Raw genomic sequence first — 18418 nt, 5'->3', positions numbered from 1 at the left:
CCTGGAGGCGGGGCAGGGCGGCCCGGTGTCCCCGGGCTCCCCCTGAGCCTGGACGAGGCCCGTTCTTCGGGGCTGTGCAGCGTCCCCCTGCGGGACCCGGAGGCGGAGGCACGGTTTTGGTGCCACCGTAACAAGCCCCTGTAGACCGAGCTGGCGACACCGGGGTGGCAGCCGAGAGGCTTGTGAAGGCTGGAGCCATGCCGACCCCTCCCGGGGTACCGTCCTGCCGCGGCCCAGCGCCGCAGGAACTCCAACCCACAGCGCCCCGCGCAGCTCTCGCCTCGCTGCTCCGCCTCACTGCGCATGCGCCAGTACCTGTCACCTCCCCGGTCGTGCTCCGGGACTGTTCCACCAGCCCGAGCGGGGTGGGGGGGAAGCGGCAGCGGGCGGCGTGCCGGGCAGAGAGAGCGGGCTGCGCTCCCCCCAGCCCCTGCTGCCGCGGCCTGCCGCAGCCCCGCATCCTCCCCGCCCGTCCGCCGCGGTGGTGCGGGCCTGCCGCCGTTCCCTAGGTGAGCGCGTTCCCGCCCCTCCCGCCGCGGCCTCGTCAGCGCTGCCAGCGTGGAGCCGGCCGCGGCTGAGGCGGAAGTGCCCGGCGGGGCGGCGGCGCGCACCGGGGACCCCGCGGGCTATGGACGCCTCTCTGGAGAAGGTCTGCGGGGCGCGCCGGGGCTAGCTGGCGGGGAGGGGCGGCGTGGTGGGGCGGGTGCACCTGCGGGCGGAGGGGTGCCGAGGCGCGGCGGGCCCTGAGGGGCGAGCGGGCCTGAGCGGGCGCGGCGGGGCCGGGGCGGTGGGGCCGCGCCCCGGGGAGGGTCCGGGGCTCGGTGTGGTGCCTCCCGGCCCGTCTCTGCCGAGGGGGGCTGTGCCGCACGGCCCGAGCCAACTTCGTCTCGGGAAGCCGTGGACCACCCGCGGAGCCCACGGGCGTGCCCCCGCTCCCCGGCCACCGCGCCTGGCCTTCGCCGCCGGGGTCAGCGCCGGCTCTGGCAGCGTCCCACATTATGGAAGGTCCGAATAACTTTAGGTCAGGAAAAGCTTTAGGAACTGGGTTTTTATTTGTTTGCTTAAAAAGGAAGATGGAGCTTATTTCCTGGGAACGTTAGCCTTCAGCAGGATAGTAGAGAAAACGCCGTTTTACTGTTCCTTTTTACCGTGGAGGTGTTTGCTCCCTGTGTCTGCGCTCCTCTGTCCAACGTACTGTACAAGGCAAATATTGATTCTGTAATACTGCAGGTGACCCACAAAACTTATTTTGCCTTTGTCACTGTGAGTCAGTCAGGATCCGGCGATGTGGGACCTGCCACGCTTCTGCTGGCTGTCGTGGCACCTGCGGTGTTTCAGAGCTGTCCGGGGAGTTGGGATGGAGTGGCTGCTCCTACTATAGCTTATTGCCACTGTTGTATGTCTTTGAGGACAGTATACACTTGAAATAATTTATGCTTTATGTGCTTAAGAGATATCAATGCATTCTTTGCCTTTGCATCATTTACTGTACGCAACATGTTCAGTTTTATGTCATCTTTGGAATTGTCTAGAGAAGTTTGAATGGGATGTGCTCTAGTAAAACTAATAGGAAGTTCAGGAAGTGTCTTCCTGATGCAGTTAATGGGTTGGTAGCAAAATGGTTTGAGATGTTACAATCCACTTGAAAAATACAGTGTTAAAAGAGCATTTGGTAGCCTTTAAATGCTCTAGTTCTTTACTAGTGCTGACAAAAGTTACAGTGACTGCTGCTTGTTCCAAAATTTTTTAATTACTTAAATAAAACTTAATTGAATATGCTAGTTTGGAATATGGTCTCCATCAACTGGACTCTGGCAGAATAATGGTACAATATGCAGTTATTTAAAGAAGACAGGTTAGTACAAGGCAAGTGTTTGTTCCGTAGTACCAACAAAATAGCCATAAACTTTGTTTGAATAGGTCATCATAAGAAGCAATAAAAACACTATCTAAGAATTAAATACCTAAACATCCTAGCAGGATAAAAGTCCATATTTTGGTTACTTGTATTCTTGATGTATGGAACAGTCTATGATGATGAGGGCCCTGCAAAAACTTGCATGTATGAGTTTTCAGTACTTGCAAATGGGCGTGTATGAAGAGCTATTGTTTGCTTTACCTTCTCTCTTGTTTATCATGGTGCTTTTCCCCATGTATGATAAAACCTGTAGTCCTCTCTGTAATAACATGCCACGATACAGTTATTGTATTCTAGCCGTTTAGCAGTTAATGCCCTCCTGAAATAATCTTTGGTTAAGGTTGTTGTAAATCTGTACAGTCTGCACTTTTATCTAGTCATCAGCATGATATATAAGAAGTCTTCTTCCTAAATAAATTTGAAATTCATCCAAGTTGGGATATGTTTATATTCAGAGAATGTGTGTCTGCTTATTTTAAGCGTTATCATAATACATCTGGGACTCTTATTTGAACCATGGATTCTCTCATCCTCATGCATTTATACATGTAGCTTATTGGGATGCCATTAATAAGTACTTTTTAGCGTTTATTAAAATTTGACAAAATTTTGTATTTTTCGTAATGAAGAAAGCCTTTTGGTAGAATCACTCAATTGGTTGTAATGCTTGGTGATGCTGGATAACTACAAGGTTTTTGTGAATGGAAAAATATTTTTTTAGCAGATGAGAAACTCCCTGAGAATTGAAAATATTGCACGATAGGATTGTGAGGAAAACTGTAGTAGAATCTGACACACAGGAGAATACACCGACAATCTCATAGTTTGATTTTTGCACGTTAACTTTCTTTTATCAGACAATTGTTTGGGTTGTTTAAAATGTATTAATAATGTGTGTCATAAGTGGTATAATTAAATGAATTGTATTTGAAATCCAGAAACTTTTTTTGGGGTGAACTGCAATTTTAAGTTGTTCTGGAAGCCTGTGTTAAATTTCAGAAGTTTGGCTAATCAATCTATCACAAATGCAAACATTTATGTTGATAAAGTGACCAATCTTCTGAAGGATTTTAACATTTTAAGTTTCAACTTAGGTGACTTCCTCGATGGTAAAACAGGGCAAAATCTTTCCTTGAAACTTTTTGCTGTCTCTACAGCAGTCTTTTTCCTAAATGTGAAAAACAGTTTTGGTTTTTTCCTCTTGTGACTTTTGTCTTTTGTTACTGCATAACGTTACCAGGATGTTGTGGTAGTTAACAGAAAACCCGTGACAGCAGATCTGCATGCAAATCCTGCTGCAAGTCAGGGAAGTGATAAAAGAGCAAATATCTATAAGCAGAAGCTTTGTGGTGATACAGTGCCATTTTCATTCAAGCCTAACAGTCGTGAAGTGGCTGCTTTCTTGTTAGCTAAAACTTTTCTTACCCTGAAGAATAAACACACTGTTGTTTTGGCTGAAGAATACTGATATTGTTTGAGATTCATTTACATTGAAAACAGGTTTTGATGGTAGGGTTTCCCTGTGGGCAAATACAATAATGTAGTGGGAAAACGAGGTGTACTTATCATGAAATATGTAATGAACTTGGGAGTTTAGTGGCACACAGAATAGTTTATGTGGACTGTTGAAAAAACATCCCTTTCTTACATTAGGAGTACAGTCTACAGAAATGCAAAATCAAGATTGTAAAACATTGGTATAAGAAGCAACATTCTCCTTTTTGAATTTGTAATTAGCCTTCAGTCTTATCACAACTTCCCCAGTTGCCAGGTGACTGCAAGGTGTGACTTTGTGCCTATAAAACCAGAAACGGTTTTACAGTTCAAAGTGCTTAAAAATAGTAATGGATTAGTTACAAAATAGGGAAGTAACCTATTGCAAGTTAACCTTAGTGAATTGGATTGATACATTTTGAAGGTGATAAATGATAAAAGTCACAGCAAGGTAGTGAGTGTCAGGGTCCTTGAAGGGCTGAAGGAGGCAGGAGGGTGTTAGGATGCTGAATGGACACCTTGAAGGAAGAAGCCATGTCTGGTCCTCCTTAGAGCTTGAAAGGACATTGCATGTCTTGTAACTCATCTGGTCAAAAGGATCATCTAACTGTGATCAGAGTCAGATCTTGTAATACCAGGGAAAGGACTCAGCACAGAAACTTAATGCAGTAATGCAGTTAATGTAGTATTTAATGTAGCTGTTTTAACCAGCTCAAAAAGTGTGTTGTCCTGTGGTTCAGGAGGTAGTTAATTCAAGAACTCGTCCACGAGTCCTAAAAACGGTTCAAGAACATGAAAAAAGTACTCGGTTTGTTACTGATTGGATTTTATATGCACTTGATCTCATTTACAGAGAAAACTAAAGCAACATACTACTTTATTATGTCATGTTATTAAAGTGTGTTCAGCAGCCTTTGTTAAATGAATGGTTTCTTGCTGCGACTTTGCCACACCCATTTTTCTTGCTGCTTAAAATAAGTAGGTAGCCTGCTTCCCACCACCGTGCCCCTGCTACTGTGAGCAGAGGAGGAAGCATATATGAAACTCAGTATGCAACGGTAAAAGGGTTTGGGATTTTATTGCTTCCCATAATTTGAAGGAGAAAATAAGCTGCTGTATATTCACTTAGCAAGTAGAAAAAAGCACAAGAGATTAATTTTCCAATTAAGCCCACATCAGAATTCAGAGACTTTCTGGATTTCATAGCATTTTATGGAGCTTAATGTAACTTCTTAGGACACTTAAAACTGTATTTTATGTATTTATTCTGCCAGCTTATTGGCAGAAGGGTTTCATGCATCTGCAATTACTAGTAAGTGAGATGGGATGAGTCACAAGGTAAGTGTGTGCAGGTTTTAACATCTTATGTAATTCCAGCAGGTGAATTTTGTGTTAGTAACAAACAAAAGCAGCTCAGACCCCATTTTGTAATGCCTCTGCGTCTTCTGTCTTCATCTACAACAGATCTGTTCGAATATTTGCAGGTGATGCTGAGGAAGGTTCAAGCAAATAACTGCCTTCCAGCCACTGATCATGTTTTATGGCAACCTGAATTAAAGTATGTGAGATAGTCACAATCAATAAATTGTCTCTAGTCAATTATTCCCTTAAGGCTCTCAGGAGCAAAACTTTTGTTTTTTAAGTAAGTTTTCTTTTCAGAGTTTCTTTGATGTGTTATGACTCTGCAAACCACTGAAAATATATGGAAATATTGCCAATGATCATATTTAGATTTTTATTCTAGCTATATATATATTATGAGTATCAAGTACTTGCAGTGTGTGAGTTGTTTTTTTTAATCTCTGTAATGAGGTCTTGAACTTCTTGTATTTGTATTGCTTTTTCACTCAGTGCTTAATTAAGTTGTGACCCTCGTAGCCCATGGGTGTTGTAGAAGCCAGAAGTGTAAAAAACCATTTATTGCTGAATGTTGTGAGTTCTTGTGGCGAAAGTATTGCTTGCACTGTTCTTTTGTTCTTCCCCCAAACTTTTGTTACTGACCACTTCTAAAGCAACAGACTACAGAGAGCTATCAGTCTTGGTTTGATCCATTGTGACCGTGCCTGGCTACTGATTCTTTCAGCCACCTACCACTCGCTATAATATGAGTTAAATCTCTAAATTTTTTGGTAAAAATAGTCTTTGAACAGTTCTCTGATGAAAATTGTGTAAAATCCTCATGTAAATTAATCCCACTACATGCTGTGATTAAATTTGGTTTTGTGTCTGCATCTGCATTAACAAACATACTTGCCAGTGCTGCAGGTGTGCAACAGTTGCGTGCATTTCCACCGGCAGTGGTGGAAAGCATGTGCAGGCCTTTAGCAATACTGTCTTCCCAAATACTGTAGTAGACAAGCTATTACAGCCCTGCAGCATGGATAGTGTAAGTTTAAATATTAAACATGTTTTGGTTTTTAGACAGCCAGCATCCCCACCCTCCAGTCTTTGCAGCAGTTTGAGTTAACTACTAGAGGCTTTGGTATGTGGGGCAATCCCTTGAAAAAAAGGGTTGATGTTGAATTTACGGAGGCTATGCTTGCAGTACACTTGAGAAGCAGAGGAGGCAAGAAGGGACTCTGTAATAGGGTCACCTGAGTATCTTTAGGCTTTTTGCCGTCAAATGTGACGGGTCTTATCAGTGGTGTTACCTTCTACCTTCATACTGAGGTGTATTAATTTATCAAATATAATTTAATATCGATAGCTACAGGTAAATCAGACTCTGCCAGATGATATATTTCACATTCTCTGGAAGCTTCTAGATGACATCTAATCCTTAAATGTATAAATGTTCCTGTCCAGATCTCTTGTCAGTGTCACAAGCATCTGCCAGGCTTCTTGGATTTTGCTTCTTCAAAGCAAAAGGAGATCTTAAAAAAAATGCTACTTAGTTGTCTTTGAACTTGTCACTGGTTCAGGGGAAGTAAGTTGAATGATTTTTAAAGTTCTTCCATCCTGACAGGCTCTGTAACAAGTATCTGTTGTTACCTGGTTTCAGCAGTGAAATCAGGATTTTTGACCCGCGTTGTGCAGCTAGAGGGCTGTCGCTGCTGGAGGGTAAGCTTTGCTGTGCGTCAGTCTGGCTTAAGTTGCCTGCTCTGCTAGGTCAGTGTTACTCTTTTTGTCTAGTTAAAGGACATCTCTCCAGTAAGTTAAAGTTAAAAATTGGTTTAAAGGTACCAGAAATAGGAAAAAAAATATTTACAAGACTATTTGGATTAGGTGTTTTCTGATCTGTTTTGAAAACTGCTGTTTTAAAAGTTTGACAGGGAAACCTGAAAGTGGCAGGGAAGGCTGCTGTTTTATTTGTGCCTTTGCTACAGCAGTCTTAAATATCTGCTTGTGTTGGCTTTTTTAACCCCTTCTAGGAATTATGACTTGAACATGTTTGAATACCTTTTAGTTGAATTGGCAATCTAAAATAAATTTAAAAAGAACACCCAGCTGTCAGTTTATGCAAATTCCCCTCGAATTTGCATCATAACTCAGTGACCTAAACCCTATCTTGGTCAAATCTTTCAGTGTTTAGCTTCCCAAAAAACTTCTTTTCTAGAAAGTAAGCTTCTTGAAAGAATAGTGTTGTACTTAAACACTCACTGATCGCTCTGGTTTGGTGATATTGGGTGGTGTTTGGTTTTTTATTCCCGTTACTGTTAGGCAAAGGGGCTGGGGAGTTTGGTTTTTTTTTTTAAATGAGAGTCTATACATGGTGAGAACGTGGTAGTGGAGTTCTTGGTGTGGAAACACAAATTCTCAAGTGAAGTAAAAGGATTCTTTCTGAATAATGAGATTTGAGAGATCAGAAAGACTCGTGATTGTATTTGGGTTATCGATCTGTTTTCCATACCCTATAGAAATATTAGGGTGTCCCTTAGCAGGTTTTTTATTTTGTTTGGGGTTTTTTTTGTATCTGGGTTTTATGTTATTGTTTGGTGGTTGTTTTTTTCTTCATTTTGGGTAGGACTGCATGTGAATTTTTTACGTTTAAGGGAATAGTTGAAGTTTTATGAAATTTTATTGCTGGTGTAGAATGGTTATGAAAAAGACAATCATTCAGTTGGACTAAAGTGGCACATACTTAATTTTTTAGCTAAAGCATGACGAGCACTTGAACACCCTGTATTTTTCAAATCCTTCTTCCTTCTGATGGCCTTTCATTATTCATCGGAGAAAGTTCTGGCTTTCCTTGTTGAGAAAAAATTTTGATCTATCAATAATAAAATCTGCATCATAATTGAGTTTTCTTTTGAGTTATTTTAGGTTAGTGTGTTCTCATTTTGTACATTTTGAGTTCAGGATAGTCAACATACTGTTATTTTTAAATGAGTACACGCAGATGAATTACAAGAATCTGGATGATGCATAAATTTGTATTGAGGATGTTGTGGGGACAGCAGTGAGATAAGTGGGGTTTGGTCTCTTAAAAGCTGTTACTTTTTTCCCTGAAAGATGGTCGACCCTACTCTAGCAGAAATGGGAAAGAATCTGAACGAAGCAATGAAGATGCTAGAAGACAATCAAAGGTATGCGCAAGGGATGACAACTACAAAACCAATAGCTGTTTGTGCTAAGGGGTGGATTATTAATGGTGGATAATTAATTATATTAAATAAACATTGTAGTAGTTTAAGGTCATATTGTCATTCTGAAGCTTACACCTATATAAATCACCATTGTTTTTCAAATGATGGGACTGTTAAAATAAATGTGCATTTTTAATGCATGTTCTGTAATCTTCAGAGCAAGTCCAGTGAGTCTTGCAAGTTTTTTCAGATATGTTAGTTATTTTTTTTCTTACTGCTGTGCAAGTAAATTTTAATTCCGATGTATATGAGGGTCTTCTGTAAGTTTGACATGTTTCTTTTAAAGAACTAAAACTCCAGAACTTAGGAACTCGTTAATTCAAAGCCTGAGTTAAACTATTGTGTTGGTTTCATCTGATTTATTTATGAAACTCTTGTCAGTGAAATAGATCACAAACACATCAGTTTGTATTTCTGCAAGTCAATGTCAACTACATATTTGATGTTATAAACCACAAACTAAATACATAGTTTATTCTTGTGTCTTTAACATAGAAAAGTGGAGGAAGAAAATGAAAAGAAGTATGCACGGAAGGATATTCCTGGACCACTCCAAGGCAGGTAGGCAACAATAATTTTTAAGTAATACTCTTTACTTTTCAGGATCTGTAAAATATATGTAACACATTTGTTTTCCAAGCAACTTCTATATTAATGCAAATGTGAACATTTACTAGGCCGGGCATTGTATTAACTTTTTCCATACTCACATGGGAGAAAAAAATATTGTCATCACGCCAACTTTTTCCATACTCACGTAGGAAAAATTAAAAACAACTATTTGTCCTATGTGACTGAAACTTTGAACTATTGGAATCTAATGAAATATTGGTGTCTACAGCTGTGATTGAGACTTAAAGTAAACATAGATAAGCTTGTGCTACAGAATAAAGATTCATTAAAACACCCAGGTTAAAAAAAACCCACCTGAGACTGATAAGGTAGAAAACCTTAAACACTCCCTTGCCTGCTCCCAAAAATACACAAAACAAAAGCAAAACAAACCCCCCCACCTTTTCAGCACAGTTGTCTTAAAAAAAAATAAATAAAAAAATACAGAGCTCTTGTGCATAAGTCAAGTAAGGTCATTGTATCTGAAAGTGTAAGATTTAAATTGGTTGTAGTCTCTTTGGAAGACCATCCTGCAGGAGCCCAAGCTAGCACTTCAGAAAGTGTTGCAAAATCTAAGTCTTCTGTGTACATAAACAAAACTTGTTTTTGAGTGGAGACACTGAATTAGCTTTTCTAGGAATAAAAAGCAATTTCAGCTGTCAGAGTGTAAGCTTTAGTTGGAATTTTGCAAGTTGAAGTGTTGCGGGTCTTTTCCAATTTTACCATGTTCAAGTGCATCATATCAGAAGTCTACAAGGCTTTTGTTTGCCAGAAACTAGTATTTGTAGGTAATTGTTTAACAGGTGCACTGAGTTTGTGAGCTGAAACTGGATCTCATGAAGAGAAATTTGGATCCTTAGCTGTTACCTTACTTTGCTGTGTAGCAATAAGCAATTAAATGTTATCAAGTCAAATTTTTCAGTCCAAATTTTCAGATTTCAGTGATTTGTTTTTCTGTGAGTCTGAGTTCGTACTCACTGAAGTGTCCTGTTACAATTAAGTAGGGTTTTGAATTAATTGATTCAGCAACCTCATCTTCATGATCTGTTTTTTTGAGAGCAAGAAATGATTTTTGCTGCTATATTCAGCATTCTGTAAAAGTGCGGTATTGTCTTCATGTCTTCTCATGTGATATTCCAAATGGTCTCTTCATTAGATGCTGGTGCTTAACTTTTTCTTTTGTGTTTTTGGTTTTTTTTTAATGGGATTTTTGTTTTCCCCTCCCCGGTATGCCAGTGGCCAGGATATGGTGAGCATACTTCAGTTAGTTCAGAACCTAATGCATGGAGAAGAGGAAGAGGAAACTTCACAGGCCTACCGGTAAAGCCAATGTGAATTATTGTATGTGGAGGATACCTGATTTTGTTATATTCTGATTATTATTGAATTTGGACACTTACGTGTTTTAAAGATACTGTGCAACCATGTAACTTTTTAAAGGCAACTTACACTATATAGTGAACCAGAATAATGCATGAGGCTTCACTTTCTTAAAATTATAAAAATTTCATTACTAATTACTAAATTGAATTATACAGGGGAACTGTTCCTGATGTGACAGAGCTGGTTTTGTTTTCTACTTTCTGAAAGTTGTTTTAAGTCTGAAAGTCTTCTAAAACTTTGAATACCGATAATTTTTTTTTACCATCTGTCGTGGTAGATTTTAAAGAAAAAAAGAAAAATATTTGTTTCCATTTTTCTGTAAAATGGAAATAATGCTAACTAATCTGCAGAAGATTATTGAACACTAACATTTGAAAAACACTTTGGGGATAAAAAATAAATAATACAAATAAATGCAAGCTAAAAACCCCCAACTAATGAAAGCTGTGCCTCTAAAAATATTAATAAGTCTACTGACCTTTCTCTGCATGAGGAGAGAAAGGTACGTGTTTAATACACTTTAAAGTCCCAATGCAGATAAGGTGCTTAATTCCAACTCATGCTGGCTGATTGGCTTCCAAGTGAAAGTGGTTTTGTCTGCACTGGTGTTTCAGTATGTAATACACAATGGCAGGAAGGTGGCTGTGGTATGCTGTACTTCGCCTAAATATTTCAGGTTGCTTGTCAGCAAATTCTGCCACTCTACAGTAACAACACACAAGCCTAAAATTACAGTAATATTCATGACTTGTATTTAGTTGGCAGTTACTCTGTTCTGGCTTGCAGACTTCAAAACGTTGGTGAACAGGGTCACATGGCTCTACTGGGACATAGTTTGGCTGCTTATATATCAGTGCTGGACAGGGAAAGACTGAGAAAACTTACAACAAGGATACTTTCTGATACTACTCTTTGGCTCTGCCGGCTTTTCAGGTGAGTAACTGTGAATAACTTATGTATGACTAGGTAGTAATAATTGCTTAAAAATATGTGTGACTGGACTAAAGATATCAACAAAAGAAACCACTGTGCCACAGACTTACAAATATTATTTGAAAGGCCTGAAACATATCACATAAATAAAAAAAAAAAAAAGACTGCTTGTTGAATGGCAGGAATTTGTTAGGAACATGGTTGCCATAAAAATCCTTTTATGGGGGCTATATGGTGGAGCTAAGGGCCAAAGTACAGTAGCAGGCATACAGTTAGTCAAACATTTGACTGAATTCTTGAGGCATATGCTGTGTTGCTGAGCCCTAGGGTACTTCATATTTTTAAAAGATACTTTCAGTTAACTTTTCCTTTGCTCTTTCTGGATCTAGTTTATTTTTCCAGGTATGGTAGGTGACACTACTGAAACTTACAGTACAGTGAAATCTTCTGTAAATGCCTGTTTCATCATGTAGCATAGAGGTCTTAAACTGTTCCATGAGAGAAGAAGAATGGAAATCAGCTGTGTTTGGTGTTGGAGGGGGATTCACTGATTAGAAAATCCTTTTTTCTTCCTGAAGCGCAAAAGACCCACCCCAAACTAAACCACCACCAAAAAACCCGACAACCCATCAGTTTCTCCCTCTCATCATACTGTATCTTTCAGTAAATCTTGCACATGCTACTGAGGAGATTTGTCTATTTAAGCACAGTGCAAGATGAAATGGTAAAAATATAACTGAAGTTAACCCAAATTTAGTTGTTAGAATTCCAAAGGATTTTTCTTATGTTGATGGGCTCACTTCCATCACCATTATTTGATACATTCAATGGTTATCTTTATGTCTTTGACTTAAAGATGTTGAAACCTTGTGCAATGATGAAATTTGAGAAGTTGCAGGTAATCCAGCTATTTTGACAAATGTATGCATATAGAAGGAGCATGTCAGTTATGTTTCCAAATGGCATGGCTAACAAAAATAAGTGTTTCTGGTTTGAATCAAATATTCAATAACATTGTGATTTTTGTGGTTAATTCTGGGTATCTATTGTACTGTGGTCCCCAAAGTTTTGCGACCTATAGGCAAAAGCACTGAACAAGTACCGTGCTGTGAACTGCTTCATACTTGTTGACATTTTATGTGGCTATGAGCAACACTAAAGGAATTTCCCTTTGCCCATGTTAGATCACAGAACTGTTGTGTAAAGGTGAAGTAAACATTTGCATGTGGGTCATTCTGGAGTTTAACTCTGGAATACTCAGCAGTATTTGTGCATGAGTCTGTGATAACCCAAAATGTTTCAGGGTGTTTGTGTAAATTTGTTGGTAGATGCCGCTCTTAAATTGTGCAATACCACTGACTTACATGTTGTACAAAAATGCTAAAAGAAAAATCTAGCTTTCAAGTTGCTTAATAAATTGACATACCTGCTGCTTTCACTGTTGCTGTTTCCTTTTCTGTAGTTAAAGACAGCTGAGGGATTGCCCTCAGTGTGGAACACTCATACCTTATCTCTTTGGTTACTTTGCTCCCATTTCTTGACTGTAAATGTTAATGTGCTGATCTGAGTTTCATAGAAAGGTTTAAAAAGGTGGGGGAGGAGCAGACACACGAGCCCCAAGGAAACATGCCTAAGAAATCAGACTGAAGGCAAAATAGCCCTAAAATCATTACAGTATTCCTGGGGAAAAAGGTACTTACGTAACTCATGTATTTTAAAACACCTGGAATGCTGTCTTGCAGTGTTCTGAATAGATTGTACTAAATTGTGGTCTTACTTTAAAACTCTCTAACATACAAATGACATCAATAAATTTGGGTATTACAAAATATCTTGATCTGTGATTTAATAATAAAGTTTGCAAGTTTCTGGCCATTTACTTGACTTCATGTGTGTCATTCGAATTTTATTAACTTAGCTTAAAGCATGTCAGGTTGCATTCTCTTTCAAATTAACAGTCTAGAATTTACATCATCCATATTAAAGCCAGATGAGGCCTTTTGTGTGTTTCCTCCCCTGCTCCACTCCTTGTAAGCAAGGTTTTGCGCTCTATAAAGGCAGTCCTTAGGAACCCAGATTTTTCTTTTTTTTTACTTTATTTCTGAGTCTAAATAAAAATATATACTAGGCTTCCCTCATTGTTAATCTCAGCCTGTCTCATCAGTTTCCTCTACTTTATCCTGGGAAAAGAGGGGGGTTTTCTTCTATCTTCTTTGTCGTCTTGTGAGCTATTTTGCTGGTCAGCGTTATTTTAGTCACGAAGCTGGCTATTGGTTTTGTTAGTTATATCTACTTGGCTTTTCTTGCAGGTATGAAAATGGATCAGCATATTACCATGAAGATGATCGTGAAGGTCTCCTAAAAATCTGTCGACTTGTTATTCACACACGCTATGAAGATTATACAATAGAAGGATTTAACGTGCTATATGCTAAGCAGCCTGTCATATACATTAGTTCTGCAGCTAGAACAGGCTTGGGCCAAGCTCTCTGCAATCAGGTAAAGTGAGTTTGTTGGGGTTTTAGCTGCAAGCTGGCTTCATATTGCTTACTTGAAATGTAGATTTAAAAATATATATTCAGACTTATCCTGCAAGAGAGTGGTACTTGTGATAGCCTGGTACACTGTGGGCAGCGGTCTGGTAAATTGGTTGGGGCCAGTGAAAATTTTCCTTTAGATCATTGTGTCTGCCTGGAACTTCCACTGGTTGAAGTAAAGCTTCTTGAGATTTTTCCCAATGCTACTGTGCTGACTGAATATGTGTATCCCCACGGAAGCTGAGCTGGCTTTCTCAGCGGCTCTCCTGTTCCTTCCACGTGCTCACTTGATTGATGTCACTTGTGAGCAGATTCCCTTCATCCTTCTCACTTTCTTTGCCTTTCCATGGACATAGTAGTTTTTTATAGCTTATAAAGTTACACACATTTCTAAGACTTAGGATGGTGTGTCTGCCTGTTGAAGCACAGTATGAAAAGGGGCATTTTGAGGAATGAGGATTGAGGTTTGGCCTCAAAAAAAGTTGATTTTAGGAAAAACATAACTTTGGTGATTTTGAAGACTTATTTTTCCTTGTGGTAGAAACAACAGCAACGTGACTAAACAGCAGCGCTATGGAGGATGGGAGGGGAAGGGGGTCTGAGGTAAAACCATACTTGGTCGAGTTCTTGGGGTCTTTGGTTTCCAAGTCTTTGGAGAAGGCAGAGAGAGGTACTACTAACATTTTAACTGTATTTTTAATACAGACTGCAGAGAAACAAAAATGGTATTGTAGACGGAACTGGTCTCAGACAAAATGACTTGGGAAATAGGTAGTAAAAGTTTATTGGAATAAGTTTGTGTCTTTCGTAAGCCAAGTGTTGCATGTAGTTATTGACTGAAACTTCTTGATACAAGAAATACTGTAAGAATCAGTATTTTGGGAGTCCTTTGCTTCGGAGTACAGAGGAGATACTGCTAATAACAGTGGTACCTTATCTTTTGTTTATAAGGTAACCTGTCCATATTAGGAGATCACTGAACTTAAAAGCGATAGCGTTTTATCTTAGATGTTGAGAACTAGTGTATGTTGTAGAGCAGACAATTGGAACTGAGTAGTCAGACATTAATTCAGTGTCTGTTAAATGAAAGGATAAAAAAAATAATCTGTAACCGTAGTTCTTTTAATTTGCTGAATTTTCTGTGCAGTGATGAGTGTAATCAACTAGATTTCACTTCTCTAGTGATCTTCCAGGGTAAAGATCAAAACGTAAGAGACCTTGATTCCCCAGCTCCCCCTCATGGTAACAGTGCAAAAATTGTCTGGAATTTGCTTCCATATAAAAGGAAGAACTTCAGACTTACCAGCATGAATAGTCAGCTGAGCTGTATGAGCAGTGTAGGCAGATTGTGCTCTACTCAGTAGTGAAGTGACTGTGAACCTCCAGTGGAACATGGCCCATGCACAAATCCCACGTTTGCTTATAGAATGCATTAATTGTGGGGGTGGCCAAGAAAGAGGGTTGAGTTTAGGCTGTTGCATAGGGCACATGTATCTCATTAGAAAAACTGAACACAGTTGGCGTGCTAACCAAAAGTTGACTGTTTTTTCCCACTTCTCCTGTGCTTTATCTGCTATTAATCTGATTATAAGTTTTAGCAGGAAATTTACTTTATAATGTAATATCCATCTCTTTATTGTCACATTTACTGTTTTTTGTGTCACTGTATATTTCTGTGAATGTTTGAAATGAGTGTGTCTCAGCTGTTGAAATTCCCTCATTTTTGTTGCAGCTAGGGTTACCCCTTTCTTGCATGTGCCGTGTGCCTTGTAACACTATGTTTGGATCTCAACACCAAATGGTAAGTTCGTCTTCCTTAAGAGCTCTTTTAGTTTTGTAGGGTTTTTTCTTTTTGTTTTTTGAAAAGCCTCATTAAATGAATATAAAGTATGGTGTTAGGAGGAGCTTATTTATGTCCTTACTTTTCCAACCTCTGAGTCTTCCATGTTACAGCTGTACAAATTGTAGATTGAAGTCTCCTAAAAAGCCAGCAGCTTGTATCTTGGTCTTGTAATTTGCTAGGTACTTCTAATGGCATATAGTAGGACAAAGCAGTAGACTAAAAATCTTTTTAGTCCAAGATTTCTAGAATACACGTAGTCAGAGGTATGTTTACAAACTACGTGATATATTTGTGTTGCGTTTTTCACTGACCTTCAGGTTGTTTTACCTTGGAGAAGAAGAAACTGCAAGCCACAGACAAAGACATTTTAAGAATGTCTTCCAGAACTTCAGAGTGCTGTCCACTTTCACTCTTAATGCATTTTGCAGTTCAGCAGAAACAGTTCTGTGGTGTTTGACATATTTATGAATACGTATCTTTTTTTCTTACTGATAACAGGATGTTGCTTTGTTGGACAGAGTGATTAAAGATGATGTTGAGTCTGGAAAACTGCCTTTGTTGCTTGTGGCCAATGCTGGTAAGTGCTATGGACAAACAATAATAAAAAAAGCAGCATGCTATTTCATGAGTATTTATAAAATCCAAAATAAGAAATACTTTCTTAAACAGCTTAGTGGTCACATGTCAAGAAATATCAGGAAATATTTTAATGACCTCACAATAATTATTTGTCTAGAGGGGTTTTTATTTAACTGATTTAAAGTTAGACTGTACTGCTATGGTTCTGCGTAGGTCAGTCAATGTATTAATATGACTAGAACTTACTTTAGTGAGTGCAGATCTTTTGTTGAAAATCAGTTTCACATTAACACTTCAGGATTTTTTGATGGATGTGTCATCAACTTTAGCTTTAGAAATGTTTTTTTTCTTCTAGTTAGTCAAACGGAACTACTCATGAACAAAATTTGTTTTAAGTACAAATGAAGGAGGTGACTGTTAATTGCTTTGGACTTGGAAAAATATCCAAGATGTTAATCTTGGTTTCATTTCCTTTAGTTGAGGTCATACTTTGAACAAATTAAGAATGTCTGCATTTCTTAGCCGAGTCTGCTGAGTCTTTTAGTGCTTGGGACATCTAACTTTCTAAGTATTTCTAATGTACATTGATAAGCAAAACAAGTATCTTTATTTTTTGTCTAGAATTCCAGTTGTTCATAAATCACGATGAACCAGATAAGAATATTATGTAGCAGGCTCTTTTTAAACATCCTCTTTTCTGCTCTTGTCTGACTTTTTTTGGCAACAGTACCAGAGGTACTCTTTTATGTAGAGTCCTAGTTTGCATGCTTATCCTTTGTCATTGCCTTTTTATCTGTTTCAACAAAGGGACACCAGGTGCCGGGCACACAGATAAACTTGGCCGACTGAAGGAGCTTTGTGAGCAGTATAATATGTGGCTCCATGTAGAAGGGTATGAAACTTATGTATTTCTGTATAACTATATTCATTAAAAAGTCTAACTAATGGGCAGCACATAAATTTTACAGCTAACCACCTAGTAGAGCACCATAGGATCATCTTGATGTTTTGTCATATTAAGCATTTTATATGGTTATAATTGTGTCACTGTATGGGATACAAATTGTTTTACATATACAGGAATAATTAGAGTGATTATTTCAGCATGTGTTTGTGGTTGGTTTTGCTCAGATGGTAATCTTGCCCTTGCTTTGAAGGGCTTGGAATATGAATAAGAAGGCTGCACAGGACAAGTTAGGGGAGGTGTTGTGCAGCAATGATTGAGAATGAGAAAGAAGAAAGAAATGAGTGTGAAAGAGTTGACACTTCAATGAAGGTTGCAAGCACGGTGCCAACATAACTGGGAGGAAGGTTAAACAGAGAGGAAATTCCAGGAACTCAGACAACGTTCCTGAAGGCTTCAGTGCTCCAAGATTATTTTTATTTGAGCCTGGAGCAGAGGATCTGTTTCTCCTGATATGTCATTGCATAGTTTTGTATTTGCATGCTGTTTATTTCTGATACCAAATTGATGCTGAATTATGGATAGGACTCTGGGGGATGATTTTTCTCAAAGGTTGATCTGAAACGTTTTTAGATTAAAATGCGTTTTTACTTTTGGGTTTTCAGTCTTGGAATACCAAGTAGCAATGTTTATTGCATTGTTAATGAAAAATATATGAACAAAAATTACCTCCCTTTACACATCAACATGAAATATTTAAACTGAAGATCAAAATGCTGTCTCTTAAATACACATTTAATATGTGCAAAAATTGCTTTCTTTTTCTAGTGTGAATTTGGCAACTTTGGCTTTGGGTTATGTCTCCTCTTCTGTACTGGTATGTTTTAATATATCTAAAAGCTTAATACTGTGCTCTAGATTTTAAGGTCATGATTTAATCAAATAATATGTGGCTTATATTCTACTTATTGTAATGAACTTCAGGCTGCTACAAAATGTGACAGCATGACTCTTACTCTGGGTTCCTGGCTGGGTCTCCCAGCTGTACCTGCAGTGACACTCTACAGACATGAGGATCCATCTTTGGTACGTTCAACCTTTCAGTCACTATTCTTATGATCTTGAGACTTTATTTTTGTCATGGTGTAGTGTCTTGTTCTTCATCAAGTTATCTAAGTTATTATTTGCAAAAGCTCCCCTGTTTAAGCTGTGACATTTTCCATAAGCTGGCAAAAATGGGATAACTGGAGACGTTAATAGTGTTTTCCTTTTTAGTCCTTAGCAGCTGGGCTGACATCGAGTCAGCCCGTGGAGAAGCTCCGTGCCCTGCCGCTGTGGCTGTCCCTGCAGTACCTGGGCCATGATGGGATCGTGGAGAGGATAAAGCGTGCCTCACAACTAGTAAGCAGCAGCTTGGTGGCACATTGTTTATGGATACTTTGCTTCTCCGAGTATGGGTTGGAGACTGTTGTTGAGTCCTCACCATCTGATTTAACAGTTTGAATCTCCAGGCAGCAACAAAGTTCAGATAGCAACCATAGTACCGGCAATATCCAGATGGCTATCACAGAACACTGTTATACTTCAGAATGTTTTTATGATAGCTGTTAATAAATGTTTTTTATTACT

At 39.1% G+C, this 18418-nt stretch overlaps 1 protein-coding gene across 2 annotated transcripts in view; it reads left to right on the top strand.

Annotated features, from left to right (window-relative positions):
• The first annotated feature begins 341 nt into the window (after positions 1-341).
• The window catches only part of PDXDC1 (pyridoxal dependent decarboxylase domain containing 1), a 32075-nt gene continuing 13998 nt past the window's right edge, over positions 342-18418 (top strand). Inside the window, exons 1-12 of one of the 2 annotated variants that reach the window (XM_040590029.1) lie at positions 343-649; positions 7865-7938; positions 8494-8559; positions 9847-9930; positions 10780-10926; positions 13236-13425; positions 15196-15264; positions 15805-15883; positions 16693-16777; positions 17618-17666; positions 17774-17875; positions 18065-18190. In XM_040590029.1, coding sequence (XP_040445963.1) covers positions 629-649; positions 7865-7938; positions 8494-8559; positions 9847-9930; positions 10780-10926; positions 13236-13425; positions 15196-15264; positions 15805-15883; positions 16693-16777; positions 17618-17666; positions 17774-17875; positions 18065-18190 — 1092 coding nt within the window. In that variant the 5' untranslated portion in view covers positions 343-628. Of the gene's footprint in view, positions 650-7864; positions 7939-8493; positions 8560-9846; positions 9931-10779; positions 10927-13235; positions 13426-15195; positions 15265-15804; positions 15884-16692; positions 16778-17617; positions 17667-17773; positions 17876-18064; positions 18191-18418 lie in introns of both variants that reach the window. The other variant, XM_040590030.1, reaches the window with a different exon arrangement.

This window comes from Falco naumanni, chromosome 4 (assembly GCF_017639655.2).
Source record: "Falco naumanni isolate bFalNau1 chromosome 4, bFalNau1.pat, whole genome shotgun sequence".
Taxonomy (NCBI): Eukaryota; Metazoa; Chordata; class Aves; order Falconiformes; family Falconidae; genus Falco; species Falco naumanni.
The sequence above is the reverse complement of the archived record's forward strand: the minus strand, read 5'-3'. Positions and strand labels throughout refer to the sequence as shown.